This window comes from Aquarana catesbeiana, linkage group LG03 (assembly GCF_042186555.1).
Source record: "Aquarana catesbeiana isolate 2022-GZ linkage group LG03, ASM4218655v1, whole genome shotgun sequence".
NCBI lineage: Eukaryota > Metazoa > Chordata > Amphibia > Anura > Ranidae > Aquarana > Aquarana catesbeiana.
This window is the reverse complement of record NC_133326.1, coordinates 417,701,472-417,728,899: the sequence shown is the minus strand read 5'-3', so window position 1 is coordinate 417,728,899 and position 27,428 is coordinate 417,701,472. Positions and strand designations below refer to the sequence as shown.

Genomic DNA, 27,428 nt, shown 5'->3' with positions numbered 1-27,428 from the left:
CCGTTTAAGAAAAACATCCAAGCCCAGCTAAATTTTGCAAAAACACATCTGAAGTCACCCAAAACCATGTGGGAAATGTGTTTGATGAAACCAACTTTGAACTTTTTGGCCAATTCCAAAAGATATATTTGGCGCAAAAACACTGCACTTCACCAAAAGAAAACCATACCCAGAGTGAAGCACGGTGGTGGCAGCATCATGTTTGGGGTGCTTTTTCTTGAGCTGGAACAGGGGCCTTAGTCAAGGTAAAGGGAACTATGAACAGTTCCAAATACCAGTCAATATTGGCAGAAAGCCTTTAGGCTTCTGCTAGAAAGCTGAACACGAAGTGGAACTTAATCTTTCAGCATGACAACGACCCAAAGCATAAATCCAAAAAAACAAAGCAATGGCTTCACCGGAAGAAGATTAAAGTTTGGGAATGGCCCAGACCTGAATCTGATTGAAAATCTGTGGGGTGATCTGAAGAAATGACACATTGCTAAAATGTAAAGTAGTAAGAGTACAGCTTGTATAACCGTGTAAATTTGCTGTCCCCTCAAAATAACTGAACACACAGCCATTAATGTCTAAACCACTGGCAACAAAATTGATTACACCCCTAAGTGAAAATGTCCAAATTGGGCCCAATTAGCCATTTTCCCTCCCCGGTGTCATATGACTCATTAGTGTTACAAGGTCTCAGGTGTGAATGGGGAGCAGGTGTGTTAAATTTGGTATGATCGCTCTCTCTCTCTTACGGGTCACTGGAAGTTCAACATGGCACCTCATGGCAAAGAACTCTGAGGATCTGAATAAAAGAATTGTTGCTCTATAGAAAGATGGCCTAGGGCTAGGCTATAAAAAAGTTACCAAGACCCTGAAACTAAGCTACAGTACGGTGGTCAAGACCATACAGCGGTTTAACAGACAGGTTTCACTCAGAACAGGCCTCGCCATAGTCAACCAAAAAAGTTTAGTGCACATGCTCAGCGTCATATCCAGAGGTTGTCTTTGGGAAATTGACACATGAGTGCTGCCAGCATTGCTGCAGCAGTTGAAGGGGTTGGGGGGGGGGGGGGTCAGCCTTTCAGTGCTCAGACCATACGCCGCACACTGTATCAAAACGGTCTGCATGGCTGTCGTCCCAGAAGGAAGCCTCTTCTAAAAATGATGCACAAGAAAGCCCACAAACAGTCTGCTTTAGACAAGCGGAGCTTGTCCTGTGGTCTGATGAGACCAAAGACAAACTTATTTGGTTCAGGATGGTGCCAAGCATGAGTGGCAGCAACCAGGTGAGGAGTACAAAGACAGGTGTGTCTTGCCTACAGTCAAGCATGGTGGTAGGGGTATCATGGTCAGGGGCTGCGTGAGTGCTGCCGGCACTGGGGAGCTACAATTCACTGAGGGAATTTAATCCATTTTGGAATAAGGCTTTAACATAACAAAATGTGGAAAAAGTGAAGTGCTGTGAATACTTTCTGGATGTACTTTATGTCCATCTGGGGACAAAGGAGCAGAAGGTGGAAAGAGCACTATCCATTGGACATAGCTAATGTGATCTTCATTTTAACTGAGACCATACATACAGTGTTTACCTAATCTGTAGCTAGATCGGCATGTACTTTTGGTAATTGCATTTCCTGAGTGTGGTGAAGGGAACACCTTGGGGAATTAAAGTTGAGTTACAGTATCTGACAAAAGTGAGTACACCCCTCACATTTTTGTAAATCTCTATATCTACAATGTAAAGTAGTGAGTGTACAGCTTGTATAACAGTGTAAATTTGCTGTCCCCTCAAAATAACTCACACAGCCATTGTCTAAACTGTTGGCAACAAAAGAGTACACCCCTAAGTGAAAATGTCCAAATTGGGCCTAAAGTGTCAATTTTGTGTAGCCACTATTATTTTTCAGTACTGCCTTAACCCTCTTGTGCATGGAGTTCACCAGAGCTTCACAGGATGCCACTGGAGTCCTCTTCCACTCCTCCATGACATCACGGAGCTGGTGGATGTTCGAGACCTTGCGCTCCTCCACCTTCCGTTTGAGGATGCCCCACAGATGCTCAATAGGGTTTTAGGTCTGGAGACATGCTTAGCCAGTCCATCACCTTTACCCTCTGCTTCTTTTACAAGGCAGTGGTCGTCTTGGGGGTGCATTTGGGGTCGTTATGTTGGAATACTGTCCTGCGGCCCAGTCTCCGAAGGGAGGGAATCATGCTCTGCTTCAGTATGTCACAGTACATGTTGGCATTCATGGTTCCCTCAGTGAATTGTAGCTCCCCAGAGCCGGCAGTACTCATGTAGCCTTAGACCATGCTTGACTGTAGGCAAGACACACTTGTCTTTGTACTCCTCACCTGGTTGCCACCACTCACGCTTGGCACAATCCAGAACCAAATAGTTTATCTTGGTTTCATCAGACCACAGGACAAGCACTGCTTGTCTTCAGCAAACTGCTTGTGGGCTTTCTTGTGCATCGTCTTTAGAACAGGCTTCCTTCTGGGATGACAGCCATGCTGACCAATTTGATGCAGTGTGCGGCGTATGGTCTGAGCATTGACAGGCTGACCCCCACCCCTTCAACCTCTGCAGCAAAGCTGGCAGCACTCATACCCAAAGACAAAATCCAGATAAGACGCTGAGCACGTGCACTCAACTTCTTTGGTCAACCATGGCAAAGCCTGTTCTGAGGGGAACCTGTTCTGTTAAACCGCTGTATAGTCTTGCCCACCAAGCTGCAGCTCAGTTTCAGGGTCTTGGCAATCTTCATATAGCCTAGCCCATTTTTATATAGAGCAACAATTCTTTTTTTCAGATCCTCAGAGTTCTTTGCCATTAGGTGCCATGGGAGGATATTAGTTATGAGGAAAGGTTGCGAGCAATGAACTTATTCTCTCTGGGGAAGAGACGCTTGAGAGGGGATATGATTTCAATTTATAAAGACCGTACTGGTGACCCCGCAATAGGGATAAAACTTTTTTGTGGAAGGGAGTTTAAAAAAGACTCGTGGCCATTCATTAAAAGAAAAGATGTTTAACCTTAAACTACGAAGAGGTTCTTTACTCTAAGAGCGGCAAGGATGTGGATTTCCCTTCCACAGGCAGTGGTCTCAGTGGGGAGCATCGATAGTTTCCAAAAACTATTAGATAAGCACCTGAACGACCGCAACATACAGGGATATACAATGTAATACGGACATATAATCACACACATAGGTTGGACTTGTGTCTTTTTTCAACCTCACCTACTATGCAACTATGTAACTTCAGTGACCAGTAAGAGCGATAAAACCAAAATTTAACACACCGGCTTCCCATTCACACCTGAGAACTTGTAACACTAACGAGTCACATGACACCAGGGAGGGAAAATGGCTAATTGGGCCCAATTTGGACATTCACTTAGGGGTGTACTCACTTTCGTTGCCAGCGGTTTATACATTGGCTGTGTGTTGAGTTATTTTGAGGGGACAGCAAATTTACAGTTATACAAGCTGTACACTTACTACTTTACGTTGTAGCAAAGCGTTATTTTTTCAGTGTTGTCACATGAAATGTTAAAATATTTACAAAAATGCGAGGGGCGTACTCACTTTTGTGAGATACTGTATCTCTTTTGAATAATGGTATACAAGATGGACTCTTTTCTTCTTGGAAAAACAGCATACGTTATATAAAAATGTACATGTAGGATATAGCCAAAACTACACTCCATCAAATAAATCCCTTCTCTTTTTCAATAAGCATTTTTTGACACACCAAGAGAACCAAAATCCCAGGGAGTCACAGGGAAGTGCACAGTGGGTGTCACGCGAGTGTTAAACCGAAAAAAACAAAGGGGGTCTTAGAGCGGAAGCTAGGATCTGAAAGAGCATCTGTCAGGAGTCTAATGAGCCAGATGATCTCTAGCCCTGGAGATAAACATGTACAGCTTGTTGAATCTGGGAGGCCAGAGGTCCACATACAACATCCAGATCCTGGATTACCTTTAAGTGTATGGACCATTCCTATGGGTCCAGGCACTGGAGGCTGAGGACGTATGGCTGAGCACAGAATTCTTTCCACGTCTCTTGCAAAAGCAACATTACTTGCTTCTCCATAACAATTGATGTACATCACTACCACGGCACTGTCCGACTCAATGCTGGTCAAAGGACCCTCCAGTTGGTGTATACAGTTAGGGACAAACTACCCAAAGCTACAGAATGTTTAATGGGAGACAAGATTCTGGTCTCCCAATCCGATGTTCAAGTAGCCTGCACTAATAAAATGTTTATAAGTTCTCACCGGCCCAAGGGCTGACATCAGTTGTGAGGATTTTACAAGATACCAGAAGGAAGGACTTTACTAACCCCAGAGCTGAATTTTTGAACAACCAGGCCAGGGATAATCTAATATTTAGCGTCAGACAAGCCAATCCGTTCCATGAAACGACTGATATAACTCCTAATAACTGGATGTTGAGTTGTAGGGGCCTGGAGTCAAAGTGGTAAAGTCTCAAAGGAACGCTACCATCAGCCTAAGATTTCTGATGCAGAATTTTTGCATCAGGTGACTCCTAGACTGAGCAGAGAGTTTTAAGCTTAAAATGCGTTTAGGGTGAGACAAGCACTTCAAATGACGAGTCCTGAAGTTCCTTTGCCGACTCCTGAAGGTTCAGGATCTAGTCGAACCTTTGCAAGAACAGAAAAAAGTCTGCACCACACTGTCGGACAGAACTTGTGGTGACTTTACCCTCAACAGCAGCATGTACCTTGGTGAACACTCAAGAAGAGGAAGCTAGGCCGAATGGCAGGGCCACAAACTGCTACACAGTGCTGGGGACCCACAGCAAAGAGAGGCTATGACAATGATGGTGGACTTGATGCTGAATTTCTGGACTAAAATGAAGACAATTTGGCCATGAGACAAAAGATGGATAGAAAAACATCCTTTTGGTTTGAGAACAGTTGGCATAAAATCCCAGGAACCATTCCATCACAGGTACTAGGGCTATTGCTCCGTTACAGACATTACATACTGTAAATTGTTGGAAGGCATTAACAAAGGGGGCTGAGAGCAGAATTCTCACTTGTAGCCCCTGTAAACCATTCACCACCCATGCATCCAATATGCCTATCTGAGGATTCGGAGGCCTTGGAAGTCAAGGATTTGTGGATGGACTGTTTACCAAGTTAGGGCTTGGCTCCAAAGGTTGAGGCCAGAAAGCTCAATGTGAACTCTTCTTGGAGGAGTCTACCTGGGCAAATTAGTACTCTTGCCACTGGCGACATTAAAAAGGGTGTGCAGCGCAACACCGAAAAGACTGTCATTCAAAGGGCATATCCAGCATTTGAGCCATGTAAGTTTCCTAATGTTCACTGGCAGGAAACTCATACAGAAAAGGAGACTGGAGATCTAACCACCAATCCACACAGTTGCACAAGGCATGAGCTCCAGATGATCGGTAACTAAAGGCTCAGTTTGAATGGCAAATGGAGCCTGATCAGTTTGGGTGTGGCAGACTAACATCACAGCCAGGGCAGGTTGCAAAGCAGGGCTCACCAGAGATGACAAGGATTTTAAAAGTGCCTTCAATCCTCACTTGCTTAAGAGGGGAAGCTGCCAAGTCCACAGCAGGGGCAGCTCAACACCTTGTCAGAGTTCAAGGCCAGAAAAAGGATGACAAAAAAAAAAAATTCTTGGTGACCTTAAAGGACTTTAAAGGAGCCTCAGCTGGAAACAGGCCTGAAGTCGCCCAGCCCTGTGGGGTCTGTGTACAGCCTCCAAAGTCAGTGCTGCTAGAAGCTGCCAATACAGATAGCTGCATAGAGGGTCCAATTCAGCAGTCTGCACATTAATCTTAGGCCCCTTTCACACGAGGCGGGCTCCGTTTCTACGGAGCCCGCCTCTGTCCGCCGGCTCAGCGGGAGATCTGTCCGTTGATCTCCGCTGAGCCGGCGGATGACAGGTCCCTCTCTGCTCACTGAGCGGGGAGGGGCTTGTCAGGCGCCGCTGCCGCCTATGGAGGGATCGGACGAAAACGGACAGCGTGTCCGTTTTCGTCAGATCTCACCCGATCCGATCCGCCAGCGACGGATCTGGACGTAGAGCCATACGTCTGCTTTTAGCGGATCGGACGGGGTCAGATGTCAGCGGACATGTCTCCGCTGACATCCGACGCTCCATAGGATAACATGGATCGCCCGTTCAGGTCCGCCGTCAAAACTGACAGGCGGACCTGAACGGTCCGATCGTGTGAAAGGGGCCTTAAAGAAAAAAATCTCAGCTGAACTAAAAACTGGCAGAAAAAAAACACTTTTCTAAGAGCAGAGAAATGGTGTAAAGCTTCCTAGGAAGTGGGGGAGAAACAGGGTTGGTCATTTTTCTGCTTGCCAGTGTCCAAATCCTCCTCTAAGCGGCATAACCACCCAACAGTATTTAAATTCCTGTATCCCTAAATAAAGACAAAATAAACTGGCACAAAACAGAAATCGAGACAAAAAAAAAAAAATGTTCTACACTGCTCTTCCAATGCCATGCAAAACCTGTAAAATTTACAATGCAAATAAAACCTAGGGAGACAACACTTATTATATACATTTAGTGCCCGATCAACCCAGCAGCTGCTGGTGTGAGCTGTGTTGAGTGGTGCTAATACTTAGAAAACAAAATTGAAAACCTTTGTTATTTTTTAAGTTTGATAAAATATTGCAGTGATAAAAGTACTGCAATATATATATATATATATATATATATATATATATATATATATATATATATATATATATATATATATATATATATATATATATATATATATATATATATACACACACCCTTATTTGAAAAACTAAGGGTTTCATAGCCCCCTGCCATCCCATCCACCCCTAGCTAACTGCATTCATCTCCAGACACATTTCTTTTTCTCTTTTAGGACAGGTTCTTACCTATTCATTTTAAGGGTCGGTTCACACAATGCTCAGAAATTAATCACACAGAAATGTGTGTCAATAGAAAGTTAATGACACCCCAAACACAGGTTGTACATGCATTGTTTTCTCCAACACCAGTTTGGATGGGCTGAAATCGCACAGGAACGCATAGCGTATTACTGTGTGGGCATTGTATCAACCAGCCCTGAATGGGCTAAAATCGCACCACAAATGCACTGCATACACAACCTGCATTTGGGGTGTTAACTTTCTACTGACACCCGCTGCAGATCACAAATGGAGTGCGTTTTGCATGCGTCCTGAATTGCACAAATTCACAGGGCATTTCTGTGCGATTCACGTGTAGGCATGGTCCTTAGAAAGAGTACATAGACATGCATACATTAGTGCTGGTTCACAATGCTGCGATGCAGGAACCCTGCAACTTCACTGTGGGTTCCCGCATCGCATGTCTCCCAGAGGCAGTTCACACTGCCCTATGCAAACTGCTGGAAGTGTCAATTAAAAGTTAATGATGCCCCCAAATCAGTTTGCATATCGCAGTGCAATCTGCAAATACAACAGGAATCGGATCGAATGGGTGTGAACACCCGTGTGATCCGATTCTGCTGCGGATCAAAAAAAAGGGTCCTGTGTGAGTTTGGTCCATAAGCGATGCAAATTCTGCCATACTATCTGTATGGCTGAAATCACATTGCACTGCAAATCTTTTTTTTTTTTTTTTTTTTCAACCAGCGAGTTAACTTGATCCACCCATCCTCACACTCAATGTATGTGGATGGGGGAATCCTTTCCGCTGAGCTATTGTGTTCTGACAGCAGGGGGACTTCCCCCTCCCTCAGAATACTGATCAATACTGTAGGCTATAACTGGCAGCACTAATGGACGGTTCACACAGGGGCGGCACGACTTGCAGGTCGCCTCACAATGGACTTGTTTATCCCTGCACTAGAATCGGATCACATGGGTGTTCTCACCTATGTGATCCGATTCCCGTGCAAGTTCACTGTTCGCACTGCAATCTGAACTGGGGGTGTCAATGACACCCCTAGCGGTTTGCACAAGGCAGTGTGAACTGCCTGCGGAAGAGGAGCGATGCGGGAACCGGAGCTGGAATCGTATCGGTTCCCATACTGCACTAGTGTGAACTGAGGTTGAAAATTTAGTATTTATCCTGTCATAGATCATCCTTTTATATGTTACTAAAACACTGTCACTGCTCTCTGCTCTGTCCATCCAGCACTCACTCTAGCGCTGGGCTGTGGGGCGAGAGCGAAAAGAACCTGGCCAGTCAGGTTATCTGGGTGGATCCTTGAGTCTGGATTCTTGTCGTGTCAGCTGAATCTAGGTCTCGGAGTGCAGGAGTAAGGGCACTTCTGTTACCCAGAAAAGAAGTATGGACAAACAAAAAAAAAAGCTTTGGGCCTACTAATCTTTTATGCTCCTTGCACACTAGCCGACTACAAAGTTGCATGAATTTCAGTGTAACTTTGGAGTCTGACATGGATACGATTTTGAGGTGACTTCAATAAGACTTACACACTCTGGCATTGAAGGTGTATCAAAGTCGCAGCGACTTCAGTAGTGTCAATTGGAACTCTAATAGAGAGATACACGGCATTTCACATGTTCTGCGACTTGGGGTCTCAAGTCAGATCCTAAGTCACACAAATGTGAAAGGAACCTCAAACTAGTTTATTGCAGTTAAGCACACATCACTCAAATTTATTTTGTTTATACCTGCATGAAAATTAAGTTTTAATAGAAAGCATGCCAAAGTTATTTAAAAATTAAATCTTTTTTTCTTTAACATGCACATTTTTTGAAAATCAATCACTGAAAAAAAAAGAAGAATTAGAATGAAAAAAGTTTAAAGCTAAAAGGTTAAACAAATAGGGGTAAAGAGATATTTGAGGACTAGGGTTAAAGTGTTACTAAACCCAGGACCCTGCATTCACTCTATCTGGTCTCCCACAGTACACAGAACATGGAATTGCAATCGTTTTAGTAAATTTAAACTGCAAAATACCCTCTCTCATCAGCAGTTAGATCAGTCATGTGACTAATATCAGTGCCTGGTTAAAGCATGTCGGATGATTTTATGCTGCTCTAGCTGTCCTACGAGAATGAAGGACCCCTGACCCTCTGTCTGGACAGTGCTGATTGGCCCTGTGCTGATCACATGAACTCTCAAAAAAAAAAAAAAAAAAAAAAAAAAAAAACACTTTCTAGAAATACACACCAAACTGAGCTTGTCCCCTACACTCTGTACTACCCAGAGATGAATTGGGGACACTGGAAGGTGAGGATCAGAGGGTACAGAATCAAACAGCGTTTTCAAACAATGCAGAGGATTAACCCCTTAGGTTACAGATTATAACTAGCATGCATTACTGCATATACAGACTGATTGTACTGTTGTGGGTTTAGTAACACTTTAAATACACAATTTGTTTAAATAAAGGCAACTTATTGTCTTTTTACTTGCAAGCTTTTTCAGGGCATATGCACAGCAAGGTTAACTCCTTAAAGGCTAGTTCATACACTTGGCGGTGCAAAAGCAGGTTTTCCCACACAACAAGGAAATGCACAGCCCTCATCAATTTGTAATGGTATCCCTACACATCCATCAAATGCGGGTGTGTTGGCAGTCCCCAAAACACATAGCTTTGAAGGACCATGTGGTTTGGTGTAGTGCCATTTTAAAAATCATGTCTGTGCTCAGCAGCCTATTGAAAGGAATAAGCTGCCCTAAAGCACAGTATCAGAACATGCAAAAAAAACAGGCAACCAGCCCGATATGAAGTAATTACAATGTAAAAAAATGTAGTTTTTTTGACATAGATAGTCGTTTCTTTTTACACTGCAGACCTTGTCCATGACAGCTAAAGCTATGATATACAAAAAAAAAAAAAAAAAAACTACAGAAATTTCACACAAGGTACTGAAGGGGAGGAAGAGAAGCAGGGCAGTATTTACATTTTTATGTTTGGGCACTCATCATACAACCTACATCCACAACTCTTTAATAGCAGTTCAGCAAGGCTTCTGAGCCAAGCCCTAATGTGTCTTAAATTACTTTGTATACTCCACAACCTGAACAGAACACTCTTCAGACAAATGTGTACAAGACGAGATGTAAAAACCCATGTGTTTTATAGTCCCGGCAATGTAACTTGGATTTTACATTTTAGATATTTTTCAGCTTTTCGTTAAAGTGGTTCTAAGGGCAGAAGGTTTTATACCTTAATACACCCTACGCAATAAGGAAAAAAAAAAACAAAAAACAAAAAAACAACCACTTTCTGTGACCAGTCCCCCTCCACCTCAGCCCTTTTTATAGCAGTGCCTCGCTTGGCTCTCTCCCCTCATTGGACAGAGGCAGCAGTGGGAGTCATTTGCTCCTGCTGCTGTCAATCACATGCAGTGAAGAGAGAAAGGGGAGTGGGCCGAGACAGCTCTTTGTGTCAATGGGGACCCGAGGAGGAGGATCAGAGCTGCTCTGTGAAAAACCATTGCGCAGAGCATGTAGAACATGTTTGCTATAGAGCTGCACGATTAATCTTTAAGAATCAAAATGGTGATCTTTTTCCCTTCCCGATCTTCAAAACAGCTTGTCACGATTCTTTCTAACAAGTGCAGAGAGTTCTCACAGCTAGAAAAAAAAAAATCCAGGCAGCCTGCCAGCGAATAAGTAGAAACAAAGTATCTTTTTGTTTTTTCATCAAAGGAAAAAACTCCGGCATGTAAAATAGGGAGGTTTAACCATTTAAAGACCAAACCTTTTCTGACATTTGTTGCTTACAAGTAAAAATCATTATTTTCTGATAAAATGGTGGCTGCTGCAATATTTTATATGTCACACAGTATTTGCGCAGCGGTCTTTCAAACGCAATTTAAATAAAAAAAATACACTTTAATGAAAAAAAAAAAAAAACAGTAAAGTTAGCCCTTTTTTGTATATTGTGAAAGATGTTACACCGCAAGAATCTTGATCTTTATTCTAAGCAAAAAAATCGTGCAGCTCTAGTTTGTTATAGTAAAAAGAAAAAAAAAAAAAAAAACTGACAATTTACAATCACTTTAAAGCATAACTAAGCCAAAGAGCAAACCGACTGATATTTTTTTCCCTTTATTTTCACCAGTAACACACTGCCAGTAACACTTCTCACCTAGTAGCTCTTGTTCACTATACTTTATCTGTGGAAGAGCAAGTGTTGTCACCCTAGGCTGTGCTCACGATTTGGACTACAAACACCTCATCTTCATAACAAGGGAGAGAGGTGTTCTGTAGACCACATACAAGATATAAAGAAGGCTGACACGGAATCTCAGAAAAGGGTGAAAAAAAAGGTATTTTTTCTGTACATACAGCTACCACATATTTGTCCTTGGTACAAAAAAATACTCTCCCCCTAGGTTGCACTAACTCAAAACAGTAATCTAAGTGGTGTGCATGAGGCAAGGGACAGAAGTAGGCATCCCAGCCCAAAACTCTATAGAAAAAAGTCTATAGTTATCCGTACAAACACAGAGGGACTGAAATCGTAAAAATACGTATTGATTAACGAAAACTTTTACAAAGGGAATGTTCAAGAAATAGAAAGGCCTTATTGCCAAAGTTCAAAACGCATTAATAGACCTCTCAATTAGAACTACATCCATATAAGCAAAAAGAGCCCTAGCATAAATTTTCAGATCTATTGCCTATGCTGGTAAAGGTTAGTCGGCAACATGCTCTCATCTCAAACAAATCTAATATTTTCTATTATCTGCTCAACAACTGGTAGTAAACACTCGACAGTTATGATGGTCAAAAAACGTGCTTATTTTGCAACGCATAAAAGGATATCCAAAATTTCAAAAATAAGCAGGTACACCAAATAACTTGTCTAGTTATGTTGCATGCATGGCATCTTCTAAAGATGCGAAAAGAAAAAACGATATTCTATGATCATACTTTAAAGCATATTTTATATTTTAAACGTATAGTCCATCAGGTTCTAAGTTGTATATACAGAAAGTAAACAATCAATTCATGGAAAAATAACCAGACATAAAAACATGCTTCACTTTAACACATTTGCACACTAACCAATAAAATGAAAAACAATAGATCATGCAAAACAGTCTTTCATTCAGGCCACCAAGGCAAACTAAAAACAAATATGGAGGTGTTACACAAGACAGAGCATACAGTTAACAGTACAACAAGAAAGAAGAAAGGCACCTGGAGACATCTGACACTGGGCATGCTCTGCAGGCATCTCAGTGCGCACATGCTCTCTACCAGGTTGGAGCAGCCTAGCCACAAAGACCTTGGCACAGAACACTGCAGGGTGACAAAAAGGAAGGAGAAAAAAGCAGTTAGATGCCACAAAATATTTAAAGCAGGCAACTTATGAGTATATTAGAATGTATTAAGAATGGACAAGCAAATCTGCATGCTTTCGTTTTGAACAGACTATGGTTTGTGAATATCCTCTCTTTAGTATTGGTGAGTTATGACAAAGATCTACAAGTTTAACCTAATCTCTCTGACTACATATTCTATTCTTTGAACTACACAAGTTGACACAAAGCAATGGGCTGTTGGTAAAAAGCAAATAAAATATATCCAGAATTGTTATACTCAGGTTTCGGCTCTTGCCAATTACCTAGCCTGATCATGGTACTTATAAGCAAAACAAATATATTCAGTTTTACCTGTATAAAACAAGTTTATTGAATATTATTCTAGGGACATAATATGTACGTAAAAAGCAGGCACATATTTTTTTTAACAAACATACTTAAAAGTATATTAATACTTGGATAGAGTGGTAAGTGATTAAAACCACTGTCAGGTTTTTGCTTGACCGTACATTAGGTTTTGATTGCTGTCTGGGTCCCCATTAGGGAGATTTACGCACTCCAATTATTCTGATCACCAAATGTCATCAGAAATGAAAGCAAGGGTAAATCCAACATTTTGGGGAAAACCTTTCAATGTGGACACATGGTCCCGTAACAGCTATCTAAAAAAGGATTTCCCTCACATTACAACTATATCCCTTTATTTCCTGTTGAGTCTAAAGGGCAGAAGGGAAAATAACTGTCCAATGAGAAACAAAAAGGCAAAAAATTGATGATGGTTTTAACCCACTCCTCTATCCAAAATAAAAACAAGGTTTTGGATTAAGTTATACTTTCTAGACACCTGAAACTTTTAATCACAAGTGAAGAGAATTTTTTTTTTTTTAGAATAAAGGGGACTGAAATAAACTGAATACATCACTAAGGGCTCATTCACATGGGTGCACCTATGTGGAGAGCCATGTTTACCCACCGGGAAGTCACAGGTGATCTATGCAACCAGACTGCAGGCTGACAGCTGAACAGATCTTCAGTAACATCTGTGCAGCATCAATGCAAAGCTCAGAGCACAATTGGGTTTATTAAAACTGGAGATTGCAAAATATGGTGCAGCTCTGCATAAAAAACAATCAGCTTCCAGGTGAATTGAATAAGCTGAAGTTAGACAATAATTGGCTACCATGCAAAGCTGCACCAAATTTTGCAATCTCCAGCTCTAGTAAAATCAACCCCAATCTGTCTGTGTTCAGAGCCCTGAATTGGTCTTGCACAGATCTACACCCACTATATGCATGAAGATCAGTAAAGATCCATACAGCTGTCTTGCTATTGATTTAATAGGCTGGCTGCACAAAACATCTTTAGCTTCCATGTTTTGGGATAAACATGGACCTCTGTACACCTCCATGACGCAGTGTGAATGAGCCCTAGTACTTACCTAAACACATCCAAAATTGCTTTCATCAAAGGTTGTGCACATGCTGCCTATAGCTACCTTTAGAGCCCTTTCACACTGGGGCCGCCCATGCGTTTGCAGTAAAGAGCGTTTTAGCTGCACTTTACTGCTGTTTAAGCAACGCTTTTCACCCCAAAAACGGGGTTAAAAACTCTTGTGTTGCGGGGCATTTTGGGAATGATGTTTACAGCACTCCCAAGCTGCCCCAAAAATGCTGCTTGCAGGACTTTTTCTAATGGTCCCGGTCCCGCAAACACACTGCCCGGTTGTGAAAGCACCCATTGCAGAAAAATGGGAGGAAGTTTTCAGGCGCTTTACAAGTGCTATTTCTAGCCTCAGTGTGAAAGGGGTCTTAATGCGAACCTTTTATTTCAGTTTCACCAAGATAAACCAAAGTTTACATTGTTGTCAAAGATTCAATTTTAATATTGTATACAAAAGTAAAAATTAGGGATTTGTTGCTGTACTTTGAGAATCAATGTCTCATCCTAAATGATACTCAGATTAGCATCAATAGCTGCATTGCCAGGTGATATAAATTAGGGTCATGTGAAAAAGTACGTACACGCTATTCTTCAACATATTTAGCCAGGCAAACATTAGCTCTTCATTCAAACAGTGCTTACAGATAAAAAATTATATACTTGAAAAACATAAGGAAAACTTGCCTATTAAATAATTTCCTTAACCATTTCCCAACCGGCACACGCTGATGTATGTCAGCAGAATGGCATGGGTGGGCAAATGGGCGTACCTCTAAGTCCCATTTGAATTTCCCGCCGTGCCATTGCGTGCGCCGGCCGGGAGCTCCGCGGACTTGATCGCAGAGGGGATACCCGCGATCGCCTCACGGAGACGATGAACGGGGAGATGCTGATGTAAACAAGCATCTCCCCGTTCTGCCTAGTGACAGTGTCACTGATCTTTGCTCCCTGTCAGCGGGAGCAGAGATCAGTGAAGTGTCACAGCTAGCTCATCCCCCCTACAGTTAGAACACATCCCTAGTACTGACTTAACCCCGCCCCATAGTGGTTAACCCCTTCACTGCCAGTGTCATTTACACAGGAATCAGTGCATTTTTATAGCGCTGATTGCTGTATAAATGACAATGGTCCCAAAAATGTGTCAAAAATGTCCGATGTGTCCGCCATAATGTCGCAGTCACAATAAAAATCGCTGACCGCCGCCGTTACTAGTAAAAAAAAAAAAAAATAATAAAAATGCCATAAAACTATCCCCTATTTTGTAAACGCTATAACTATCAATAATCGCTTATTGCGATCTTTTTACCAAAAAATATGTAGAAGAATATGTATCGGCCTAAACTGAGGGAAAAAAATGTTTTTTTAATTATATTTTGGGGATATTATAGCAAAAAGTAAAAAATAATGCGTTTTTTTCCAAATTGTTGCTATTTTTTTGTTTATAGCGCAAAAAATAAAAACCGCAGAGGTGATCAAATACCACCAAAAGAAAGCTCTATTTGTGGGAAAAAAATTATGTCAATTTTGTTTGGGAGCCACGTCGCACGACCGCACATATCAGCATGGATGTTGCACCACTTCCTTAAACTAAATCTCTCTAAGGCTCGATTCACACCTATGCATGTTGCTTTTGAGCGTTTTTGGAGGGTTTTTTTCATGCTTGCCACGTTTTTGAGCAGCGTTTTTGTAGCGTTTTTGCCGCGTTTTTGCCGCGATTTGCGTTTTTTTTTTTTTTGTTTTTTTTCATTTTTTTTTTACAGTCTTACAAAAAAATTACAAAAAAAAAAAATAAAAAAAACGGCAAAAACGCACCAAAAACGCTGCAAAAACGGTGCACTTGCGTTTTTGATGCTTGTCCATTGAAAACCATTACATGCAAAACGCTGCTTTTTGCATGAAAAAAAGTCCCCGACCCTTTCCAAAAACGCAGAGATACAAAAAAGCATTGATGTGAACATGTTCCATAGGAACCCATGTTAAAAAATTCCCGTGCATTTCTGCAAAATGCAAAATGCATCAAAAAACGCGCTAGTGTGAATGGGGCCTAAAACTGAGCTATTAATATTCCCCCCCGCCCGTGCCCCCCTCCATGACTTTTCCATCAAAATCAACAATGCAACCATCAGTCCCTCTACTCACGCCAGAGTACTAGATGTAATCCTAGACTCTGACTTGTCATTTCAGCCTCAAATCCAATCCTTGTCAAAAGTTTTTAGAACTCACCTCTGTAACATCTCTAAAATTCGCCCTTTTTAACAAATGAAAACACCAAGCTCCTCATTCACTCCCTTGTTATCTCTCGCCTTGACTATTGCAACTCCCTTCTCATTGGCCTACCTCTCCATAGGCTATCCCCTCTTCAGTCTCTCATGAATGCTGCTGCCAGACTTATCCACCTTACCAACCGCTCAGTGTCTGCCAACCCTCTACGCCAATCCCTACACTGGCTCCCAATCACCCAGCGAATTACATTCAAAATACTAACCACAACATACAAAGCCATTCACAACTCTGCCCTGAGCTACATCACTAATCTTGTCTCCAAATATCACCCAAATCGACCTCTCCGCTCTTCTCAAGACCTCCTTTCAAGCGCTCTCATCTCCTCCTCCCATGCTCATCTCCAGGATTTCTCCAGAGCCTCTCCCACCCTCTGGAACTCGCTACCTCCATCTATCCGGCTATCCCCTACTCTTGCTACCGTCAGGCGATCCCTGAAAACGCATCTCTTCAGGAAAGCCTATCACGTCTCCAACTAATCTCCTACCACTTCCACCAGCTCATTCCCCAGTTACAACCTTTTGTACCACCTGCCCCACCCTATTAGATTGTAAGCTCTTCTGAGCAGGGCCCTCTTAATCCTCTTGTATTTTATTGTATAATAACTGTATTGTCTCCCTTTTATATTGTAAAGCGCTGCGTAAACTGTTGGCACTATATAAATCCTGTATAATAATAATAATGCTTTGTGACCAAGCGAACTTCTTTTTTTGGTAAGGGGACAGAGTAGTCACCATGGGCCAACCTTAAGTTAACAGGTAATCTAACACTGTACTTGCATCTTACATTGTATTGTAAATATGGTTGTTGTGGGCAATTTGTAAATATCATGTAAGCCAGGGGACCTACGCTGTACATTGTGTTGTAAATAGTCTGTATGGATGGATGCGATGAAACTACCTCTTTGGCGTAAGATCTCTCAGATCTAGATATGTATATGTCCATACTACTACAATGATTGAGGTGTATGCACAAAATCACAGAAACTAGGCAACATCGGCTATGCGAGGTGTCAGCACGGACGATTGCTGGACTCCATGCTGAAGGGACCGGGTGGGATGGGGACAGGGTCCAGTGTAAGATCATTTATAGATTTTCTGTAAAGGTGATCTTACACTTTAAGAATATATCAATAGATGTAATGGTGTACTGTGGAAAAAGAACGAACACCCTACCCCTCAGAATACATAGCATTTCCTCTTTTTGACCACACAACTATGCAAAATTGCTTCCGTTCAAAGAGATTTGTGGCTTTTACGTGAACTGTCCATTTAAAATTTTCCCACAGCATTTCAATGGCATTCAAGTTAAGATTTGAGAAGGTTCGGTCCATAACCCTCCATTTTTGGGTTGGTTGATTTGTTAGAGGATGTTGGATCATTATCTTGTTGAAAGATCTTTCCGGTTTAATTTCAGCTTTTGGACAAATGGTGTCACATCCTCCTCAGGCACATTTTGATGTAATACAGAATTCATAGTTGATTGAACAACTGTAAGCTGCCCAACCTCTCAAGAAACAAAAACCGCAAACCATAACACCCCACCATGCTTCACAGTTGGTATGTTTTTCTACTGAAATGGTCTTTATAACAAACATGTCTATTATTAGCACTCTATCCTTGATTCATAGGTGTAAAGTGGGGATATTCAAACTACGGCCCTCCAGCTGTTGCATTACTACACGTCCCATGAGAAATTGTAAAACTCTGACATTCTCAGACATGACTAGGCATAATGGGAATTGTAGTTCCTGAACAACTGGAGGACCATAGTTTGGAGACCCCTGGTGTAAAGTCAGTGACCGTGAAGCAAGCTGGTGGACGAAGGTCCAGACGATCCACAGAGCAGAAGTGGAAGCCAAGAGTTTAAGACTGAATACCACTTAATTCTGGCCAATTCAGTTCAAGCATAGCCAGAATGCCCTTCATATTGGATCTGCAGAGCAGCTAAATGCGAGGTGCTGGGGGATAGGCATTAGAATGTACTGATCCCACAGAATCACTAGAGCATTCACTGTGAAGGATGAGGGTCTTTGCACCTGGAAAGAAATATGTGCAGAAAATCTGTGCAGTTTGTTGAAGTTGGACAGCAAAAGATTCATGCCTGGTATGCGATTTGTGGACAGGGACGGAACACGCAGTTCTGCCCAAGTCCACTTCTCGTTGAGCAGCGCAACCTCTGAAGCCTTGTTAATGGTTGATGGGCATCCTTTGCCTGCATTCTAATCAGGTGACCCTGCAGCTAGGAGAACCAAATCACCATGCGCTCCAGGATGTTGATGAGTAGACAAGCTTCCTACAACAAATTTCGGATGTGAACGTAAGCATCACCGATGTCCACCAAGGCAAAAAGGCCCGAGATACTGATTCCACTCAGTACCTTGCGAGTGCCCCCATTTGCCATGGGAACATTGAAATCCTGAAATTGCTGCTCGTTCTTAACTGGGATAATGACTCATTAAGAAAAGATGCTCAAAAGCAACATAGAGGTGCTCCTGTTTTTTCAATGAAGACGCCAAAATTCAAGCGCATAAAGTGAGCAGAAGACAGGAGTCCAAAACTCTAGTTTATAGCCCATGGAAATTACACTGTGCCCAAATGACAGAAATCAGTTGGGCTCAGATGGCTGAAAAGACCAACAATTGACCCCCCCACAAAAGGGGGCACTACTGCATTGAAAAAAGGGCTTGGAACAAGGCTTAACCAGCATAGAGATCCAAATCTTCCTAAGGAACTGGGCATCAGCCTTACACTTTGAGACCAAAGCCTTTTGGGGGAATGTTGGTGTTAGAAAAGTTTTAAATGTTTATTGTGTGACTATTAAAACTGGAGACTGATTTTTAACCACTTCAATACTGGGCACTTTCTCTCCCTTCCTTCCCAGGCAAATTTTCAGCTTTCAGCACTCTTGCACTTTCAATAAAAATTGCATGGTCATGCAACACTGTACCCAAATGAAATTTTTATCATTTTGTTCACACAAATAGAGCTTTCTTTTGGTGGTATTTAATCACAAATCAAGATGATCATGTACAGATGTGTGCAGATTATCACTGGCATGTGTGTGCAGATGATCACTGGGACATATGATTGTAATGTTACATATGTGGGGGGACAGGTGTTTTTACTATGTGGGGACAGTGTTTTGGGGACACGGTGTGTGTTTATATTGTGTGTTTACATGTGTGAGGACACTGTGCCAGTGTGAGGAGAGGAGTGCCAATCGCCTAGCAACAAGCTCTCTGTATACATCACATGATGGCTCTGATTGGACACAGCCGTCATGTGATCAGGAGGGCCAATCACAGAGCCCTCCTGCCGATCAGAGATGCGCCGTGTCCAGGTGACACGAGCGCATAAGGATCACGCAGCTGCGAGGGCACACGCGGGCGTGATCCCCCTCCTTCTGAGGGACGTTCCTGAATGTCCACTCAGAAGGAGGAAGTGCCCAGCCGGTCGTATATGTGCAGTGGCCGGGTGGGAGGTGGTTAAGATGGCTTCTGAACACATGTTGCATTACCTTGGTGTGTCTTTTGTTTTAACTAAACCCATAGTAAAACAGAGTGATTAAAGTGGATGTAAACCCAATGTCATCTTTTCTAAACTACTGCCATAGGGGTTATCTATAAGGATATACATGCCACCTGCATGTATCTTTACCTGTCAAATGTCTCCCCTCTGTCTGTTATTAGACCCGAAAAACTGCATATGCTGTGGGTGGGTCTGTTGTCTGGAGCTCGGTGGGTGGAGTCGTGATGTCAGTAGACTCCCCGGCCACCTCTACACTTCCCTTGTCAATAGGCATTTTCTCCTGTGTATTTCTAACACTGAACTTTTGCTGAACTTCTGCTATGATCTCTAACATCCAGTGAAAAGACAGGAAAGTAACCACATGACTTCAGCATGTCAAATTATGGTGAGGTGTGGAACAGCCAATCCTTGCAGAGCTGCTGAGGAAAGGAGTGGGGGAGGGAATTTAAAAATAATGCCTGTGTCTTAGGCTAGTGCACGAGATGTAAATCACCTGTCACTCACAGCAAGGGGGAGGATTTGACAACGTTTTTCTTAGTTTGTCAAGAATTGTCTCACTGAACAATAAAAAGGGATTTACATTCACTTTAAGCTTTGCCATATATGGTAACAAATTCTAAGAGAAACACTGATAGCTTCTGGTACATACTTTATTTGCCAGTATTTATCAGTGTTTCCTCAGCCAACAGAAGCATTATATAGCTGTATATTGCCAGTATGGGGGGGGGGGGGGGGCTGTACATTCCCTTTGTGATTCTGCTTTATCCTTTGGCTTGTAAGCATCACCCTAAATGTACTGGTACATTCTGAATAAATACATTTTACTTTAAGACACCTGGAGTATGACTGATCTCAGGAGAAGAGTTATCCTGTCAGTTGGTAGGTCCACTTGTGGGATTGCAAGCCTTTTTCTGTGATGAGAGGAGAGTACTCTTAACACACCCCCCCCCCCCAAATGATTTCCTTATACTACTTGTACAAGGATGTACCAAAAAGGCATTCTCCCTTAAAGGGCATCCTTTCAAGATGCTTCTTGCATAGGAGTTCTGCCAATTGCATATGAGCCAGAGAATCAACCTCACGTTTAACAGAAAGGGGGCTCATCCTGGATATCTGACGTAGAGCATTAACATAACAATTCTCGTAGTAGCACAAGGCCATCGTTAAAAAGCTCCAGGTGCTGTTGAATAGAGGGATTAAAATTAAAAAAATGTTATAAGGCCATAGAGCTGGTTCTGGGCAGGTCAGTAGATTGCTTTGAAAAAAGGACTGATTTCCTAAATGTACATGCCATAACTGGATACTAATATTTATAGGCAAAGTTCAACCAGTAAATATCCGATTGCCTCTCAGAGGATCAGGAAGGAACTTTTTCCCCTGCTGGAGCAAATTGGATCATGGTTTGCTAGGGTTTTTTGCCTTCCTCTGTATCAACTGTGGGTATAGGATTGTATTTTTTTTTCCTTTTATAGGTTCAACTAGAGGTCTTTTCAACCTAACTATAAATGCTTAGTCCAGAAAACAGAATGGATTCAACTGCAGGTTAAAGGGTGGTACCCACCAAAAAAGGTGGCCATAAAGAGGGCTAATAAAATCTTGTCTATGGGGTCCTTAAAAAACAGGATCATCCTGCACAGGAACCATCAAGATCTTTTTTAAAAGGCAAAAAATGGACAGGTCACAGAGACTGCACTTTTCTAAAGGAGACCCTCCTCAAGAGAACAAAGGTTCTTAGACCAAGTGAACTGGGAAGGTTTTTGAATTTTTAAAGAATCCATACTGGAAACCTTAGGGCGAGCAGATTCAGGCTGCTTTAACACTCAATACTAGCTTACCACCTCAATAATGCTAACAACGGTATCCCTACATTTTGGTGAGATCTCAGCAGGTGGAGTCTCATCCTGAAAAGATCTCAGAAGTTTAGGAGTGGGGGGGGGGTGCATCTACCCTCTTCTCAGGCAGCATAGCAGCTGCCAGTGTAAAGTCTGAAACAGATTCGGAAGGTCAGATTAGAGGGGTTGGTTTGCAATCCTACGATATATAGTCTCTAACAGGACAACAATCCTGTGCACACAATCTGACATGATAGCAGGAAAATGCCTCGCTAGATCAGTAGGAGGGGTGTGCAGCAGAGTTACTAGAAGAAACCAGGTAATCAGGGGGCAGTAGGTTATAAGAGCAAGGCTGTGCAGACATGATGGTGGCCCATGCAGTTTTAGGCAGAGCTTAAAAAGGTTAAAGGCTTGCCACCTCAGTACTGACAAAAATGGGGGGGGGGGGGGTTTCAAGCTGTCATCCTGGGGGTTTCTAACTTATTTCCACAAGTCAGCCTCTAGAAAAGGGGGTGCTCAACCCGTGGCCCTTACACTCCGCAACCAGGGAAGTGCACGCCCAGGGTCAGCAACCGATTGATTACGATCTATGCTTGCCGACACGCCATGCAGTGAGCCGGCACCAGTACTTACCTCTAATCCATTCTAGCAACCTGAGGAGTGATGCCAGCAGCAGCAGCTGCAAGAGGAAAAGGGTCAGTGTATTAAACACACATACACTGGGCATAATAGCTTTTGCAACGGGCATATTAGCACCTTTAAAAAAGGGTTAAAAACTATTAGGCCACTTTAACACTGATCCGCAGGTGTTAGAAGTCTTTGGCTCGAACCAATCACTTACACATGTAATTAAAGATCATATCCTCGGAATAGTTCAATGACTTGATTATCTACAATAGGTGAATACCCGATCCCTACAGCATTCTAATTCAATGAGAGGGAGTCCTCAGATAACGCCAACACACGAAACCACCAGGTTCGGTAAATGTTGGCTCCCACTCAAAAGTAACTCTTCACATATATCAAAGATTTCAACATACAATATGATATATCAGTATTGCATCTAAAGATACATACTAGAAAGAACATTCATTTTTCTGTTATTCTAAACTAAGATTGAAAAGAAGTCTTTGGCTCAGTGCAGCTATTTTCTATGGGTTTGATGTGCTTTCTGAAAGCGCACTTAAACTCCTAAATGCAGAAATGCATGCACTTTCAGAAAGTGCACCACATCTGCAAAATGTAATAGAAATCTATGGCAAAGCGCAGGGAACTCAGGACAAAAAGGGCTCATTTACAGTTGTAATTTGGGGCAGTAAAGCCCCATCGTTTGTGACCCACGACTCATTACCAAATTACTTAAAGCGGAGTTCTACCCACTTTTTAAAAGGTGGTCTTAAACTAAAGACCACCTCTCATTTTTGGATTTTTAATTTTTTTTCCTTTTGTACCTTTTTTGAACTACTAAGTGTACTTCCAAAGTATAAAACAGAAAAGTCAGTGCTACTACCCATACAACAGCAGAGCTCCCGGGTGCTCGATCGACAGTCGCAGGCTAAGTAATGTGGGAAAAATTATCCACTCCGGTTTTTGCTCTTTAAAAAATCTTCGTTTTTATGGACAAGCCACAGTGAACAAACGCAGATGAAAACAGTTGACGCGTTTAAGCCTATAAGGCCTTAGTCATAACCGGACTAAGGCCAAAAACAGGAGTGTGAATCATTTTTGCTACATTAAGTGTACTTCCGTCCTAGGTCGGCCGTGGTCCAGGACGTCCCCCCTCCTCCGCTGTCTTCTGAGACCTGTGTGTGTCCCAAAAGACAAACTGGTCATTCACAAAGCGATGCATGACTGGCACATGCGCAGTAGGAAACTGGCTGTGAAGACGCAAGGCTCCACTGCCAGTTTCCCTTAGGTACAAGGGTGGCGCCTGCGCCCGATCCAGTGGATGGATTGGCTCCGATGGGGCCCACATCACAGGTTCCCTGGACAGGTAAGTGTCCTTATTAAAAGTCAGCAGCTACAGTGTTTGTAGCTGCTGACTTTAAAAAAAAATGTTTGTGGCTGGAACTCCGCTTGAGATGTCCCTTCGCTCTTCAAAAGGTTGAGCAACCCTGCTCTAGAACAATCACGTGAGACCACAAAGATTGTGACATAGGGAGGGACTACCGCTTGAAGCACACTCCATCCAAAGCCAGATCCTGGCAGGACAGTAGAGCTGCACGATTCTGGCTAAAATGAGAATCACAATTTTTTTGCTAAGAATAAAGATCACAATTCTCGCAGCGCAACAGCATCTTTCACATTATACAAAAAATTGGGCTAACTTTACTGTTTAGTTTTTTTTTTTAATGCATTGAAGTGTATTTTTTTTCCCCAAAAATAGAGTTTGAAAGACCGCTGCGCAAATACAGTGCGACATAAAATATCGCAACAACCGCCATTTAATTCTCTAGGGGGGGGGTCTCTGCTAAAAAAAAATATATATAATGTTTGGAGGTTCTAAGTAATTCTACAGCAAAAAATATCGATTTTAACTCGTAAGCAACAAGTGTCAGAAAAAGGTTTAGTCTTTAGGTGGTTAAACTGACCTCATTTACAGACCAAAGTTGATTCCTTTGATCCAAAAGAACCAATTGATACTTTATAGTTATCTCCCAGTGCAATGTTGATAAACATTTGCAGGCTTTTTTTTTTTTTTTTTTTTTGACAGCCGAGTGAGCAGAGAACAGCTCTGCACTTGTTACATGAATGAATGGTGGAAATGCTGGATTAAGATTGTGAGGGGGGTTGAATTGAGATTGTTTGGACTTGACCAGGCAGTTTCTTAGCAAATCTACTTTATGTGCAAGGTGGCACCAGCCCTCTCAGTCTAGTTGTCAAAACTATCCCATCTGAAACTAGGGTTAGGAATAGGGCTGCAACTAACGATTATTTTGATAATCGATTAGTTGGCCGATTGTTTTGATTAATCAGATAATAACCTTAACCACTTTACAGCTGGGCACTTAAACCCCCCTCGTGACCCTACCAATTTTCAGTTTTCAGTGCTCTTACACTTTGAATGACAATTACTCAGTCATGTAATACTGTACCCAAATGAATTTTTTGTCATTTTTTCATACAAATAGAGCTTTCTTTTGGTGGTATTTGATCACCTCTGGGTTTTTTATTTTTTGTGCTATAAATGAAAAAAGACCGAAAATTTTGAAACAAAAAAACAAATTTTTCTTTATTTCTGTGACAAAATTTTGCAAATTATTAATTTTTCTTCATAAATTTTGGGCACAATTTATACTGCTACATACATTTGGTAAAAATAGCCCAAATTAGTGGATATTATTTGGTCTTTGTGAAAGTTAGAAAGTCTACAAGCTGTGGTGCAAATCATAAAAAAAAATTATCATACCTGATGAACTGACGGCCTAATTTAATTTCTTGCGACCCTAACAAGCCAGGAAAGTACAAATACCCCCCAAATGACCCCTTTTTTGAAAGTAGACATTCCAAGGTATTTATTAAGATGCATGGTGAGGTTTTTGATGTTGTCATTTTTCCCACAATTCTTTTCAAAATTAAGTTTTATTTTTTTTGTCATTGTAATAGGTTGTTTCTCTCACATGGCATGTGTATACCACAAATGACACCCCAAAATACATTCTGCTACCCCTGAGTATTACGATACCACACGTGTGGGAGTTTTTCACAGCCTGGCCACATAGAGAGGCCCAACATGCAGGGAGCACCATCACGTGTTCTAGGAGCATAAATTACACATCTAACTTGTTGACTACCTATTACACTTTTGAAGGCCCTGGAGCACCAGGGCAATTACACGTGACACTGATGACAGATGGCACTAATACATGGCACTGACAGATGACAGGTGGCACGGGCAGATGGCACTGGGGACAGATGGCACTGTGTTGTGTTAGTGTAACTGATTTTTTTCACTCCCGCTGCAGCACGGAAGCTCTCCCTCCTCACACACTGTCTCTGTGCGAGGAGGGAGAGCCAGCGATGAGAGATGATCTCATACGTTTACATATAAGATCTTCTCTCATTGGACACTCCGATCGAGTGCTAAATGGCCGCTGTGATTGGCCATTTAGCGTGATCTGTCCAAGGGACACAGCCAACACAGATTTCCCCCACGGCGCGCAGGGGGAATGTTAACAAGAGGACGTCCAGGGACGCCCTCTCAGCAATTGAGCGCCATGCTGTAGCAGTCTTTCAGCTATAGCGCAGGCGCAAGGTGGTTAAAAAAAAAAAAAGTGTGGTGTAAAATGTATTTAATATGTAAAGTTTAAAAAGGCAATTTATTCTTAAATATCTATATGCAGTGGTAAATTTAAATGACCAACTATATGGTTAGGGAGCAAAATCTCTAATCCACTATGAGAAAAACAGACAGAAGCGATATACTGTATATACTATTAGAGGGCGAATCTGGTAAATAACAGACTCAAATAACATTTTTTATTTAAAGAAAAAGAAAAGGAGACTGTTTTGTGGATTTTCAGAGAGAACTGTAATAGATTTTAGAACAGACTCCCTTGTCATAGGCAGGTGGCTTGATAAAAGCTACCTGCATCGGCTGTCACTTATGCTGGCCATACTGAAACAATATCTTCCTTCAAAAAAAAAATTAATATTAAGAACGTTTGTTAGATTTTCTAATCGTTAGTAGAGTCAGAATCGAATTTAGCTTTCGACCACAGTGACAGCAAAATTTCAAGGAGCAGAATAGAAAACTTTTTGGTCAAAGGACAGTATGTGGTTTTCGCTCAGAAATTACATTAGTTTTAAAACAAAGTTAAAAGTGAAATTTTCAAACGACATTCTTTCATTCATCGAATGTACAAATATTTTTCGCATGAATATTCTCGTCCGAAAATCGATACATGTATGGCCAGCATAAGGCTCGGTTCAGACCTATGCAGTTTGCTTTTTATCCGTTTCTGCTGTGATTTTTGCTGTGCGTATTTGCACACGCGATTTTGCTGCGATTTGCATTTTTATGCTTTTTTTTGGGTAATTTGTTGTTGGGCAGATTAAAAAAAAAAAAAAAACGCAAATTGTGGCAAAAACACACTACATGCTTTTCTGCAGCTTCTCCACTGAAGTCTATTGAACTAAAAAAAAAAAAAAAGCACCGTTTTGCATTCAAAAAAGTCCCTGACCATTTCCAAATACGCAGCAGCTGAAAAAAAGCATACATGTGAATGTGTCCTATAGGAAAATCATGTTAAATAAACTGTAGTGCGCTTCTGCAAAAAGCACTAAAAATGCATAGGTGTGAACCAGGCCTAAGGGCTCTTTCACACGGACGTGTCCGTGTACGGAGCCCACTCTGCTCAGCGGGGGATCGCTCCGTCGATCCCAGCTGAGCAGGCAGATGACAGGTCCGGACCTGTCAGAGCGCCGCTCTCCCCTATGGGGGATCAGTTGAAGACGGACCGTAGAGTCCGTTGTCACCCGATCTGATGACGGATGGAAAAGTAGGTTTTTCCTCCGTTACACTTTTTCGGATTGGAGCAGGTCGGATGTCAGCAGACATGTCACCAATGACATCCGACGCTCCATAGAGGTCTATGGAGCGTCCGTTCAGGTCCACCTAAAAAACTGACAGGCGGACCTGAACGGACCGATCGTGTGAAAGAGGCCTATGACGTATAGTAGCAGCAGTATGCTTTTTTTTTTTTTTGGATCACCTGTCATAATGGGGTTTAAAAAAAACAAAAAACTAAAATAACGTAAGTTATCTGCTCTTTATAGTACAAATGATTTCTTAGCCATTTTTCAGAGAATATGAATGATAACACAAAAACATGTCTTTCACTCATGGTTAGTGTTTGGCTGAAGCCACTTATCATTTCTGTTTACTGTTTTTAAATCATAATCACAACAGAAACTACCCAAATGACCCTGTTCAAAAGTTTACATACCCTGGTGATTTTGGCCTCATAACATGCACACCCTTGACACAAAGGGGTTTGAATGGCTAATAAAAAAGGTAACCATCCTCAACTATGATCTGTTTGCTTGTAATTAGTGTGTATATAAAAAGGTCA

General features: G+C 41.9%; 1 protein-coding gene across 5 annotated transcripts in view; it reads right to left on the bottom strand.

Annotated features, from left to right (window-relative positions):
• The window catches only part of FBXW11 (F-box and WD repeat domain containing 11), a 637,027-nt gene that overhangs the window by 483,882 nt on the left and 125,717 nt on the right, over positions 1-27,428 (bottom strand). For 3 of the 5 annotated variants that reach the window (XM_073620748.1, XM_073620747.1, XM_073620746.1), the window contains exon 2: positions 12,148-12,249. The exons of the other annotated variants lie outside the window; for them this stretch is intronic. In XM_073620748.1, coding sequence (XP_073476849.1) covers positions 12,148-12,249 — 102 coding nt within the window. The remainder of the gene's footprint in view (positions 1-12,147; positions 12,250-27,428) is intronic. 5 annotated transcript variants of the gene reach the window in all.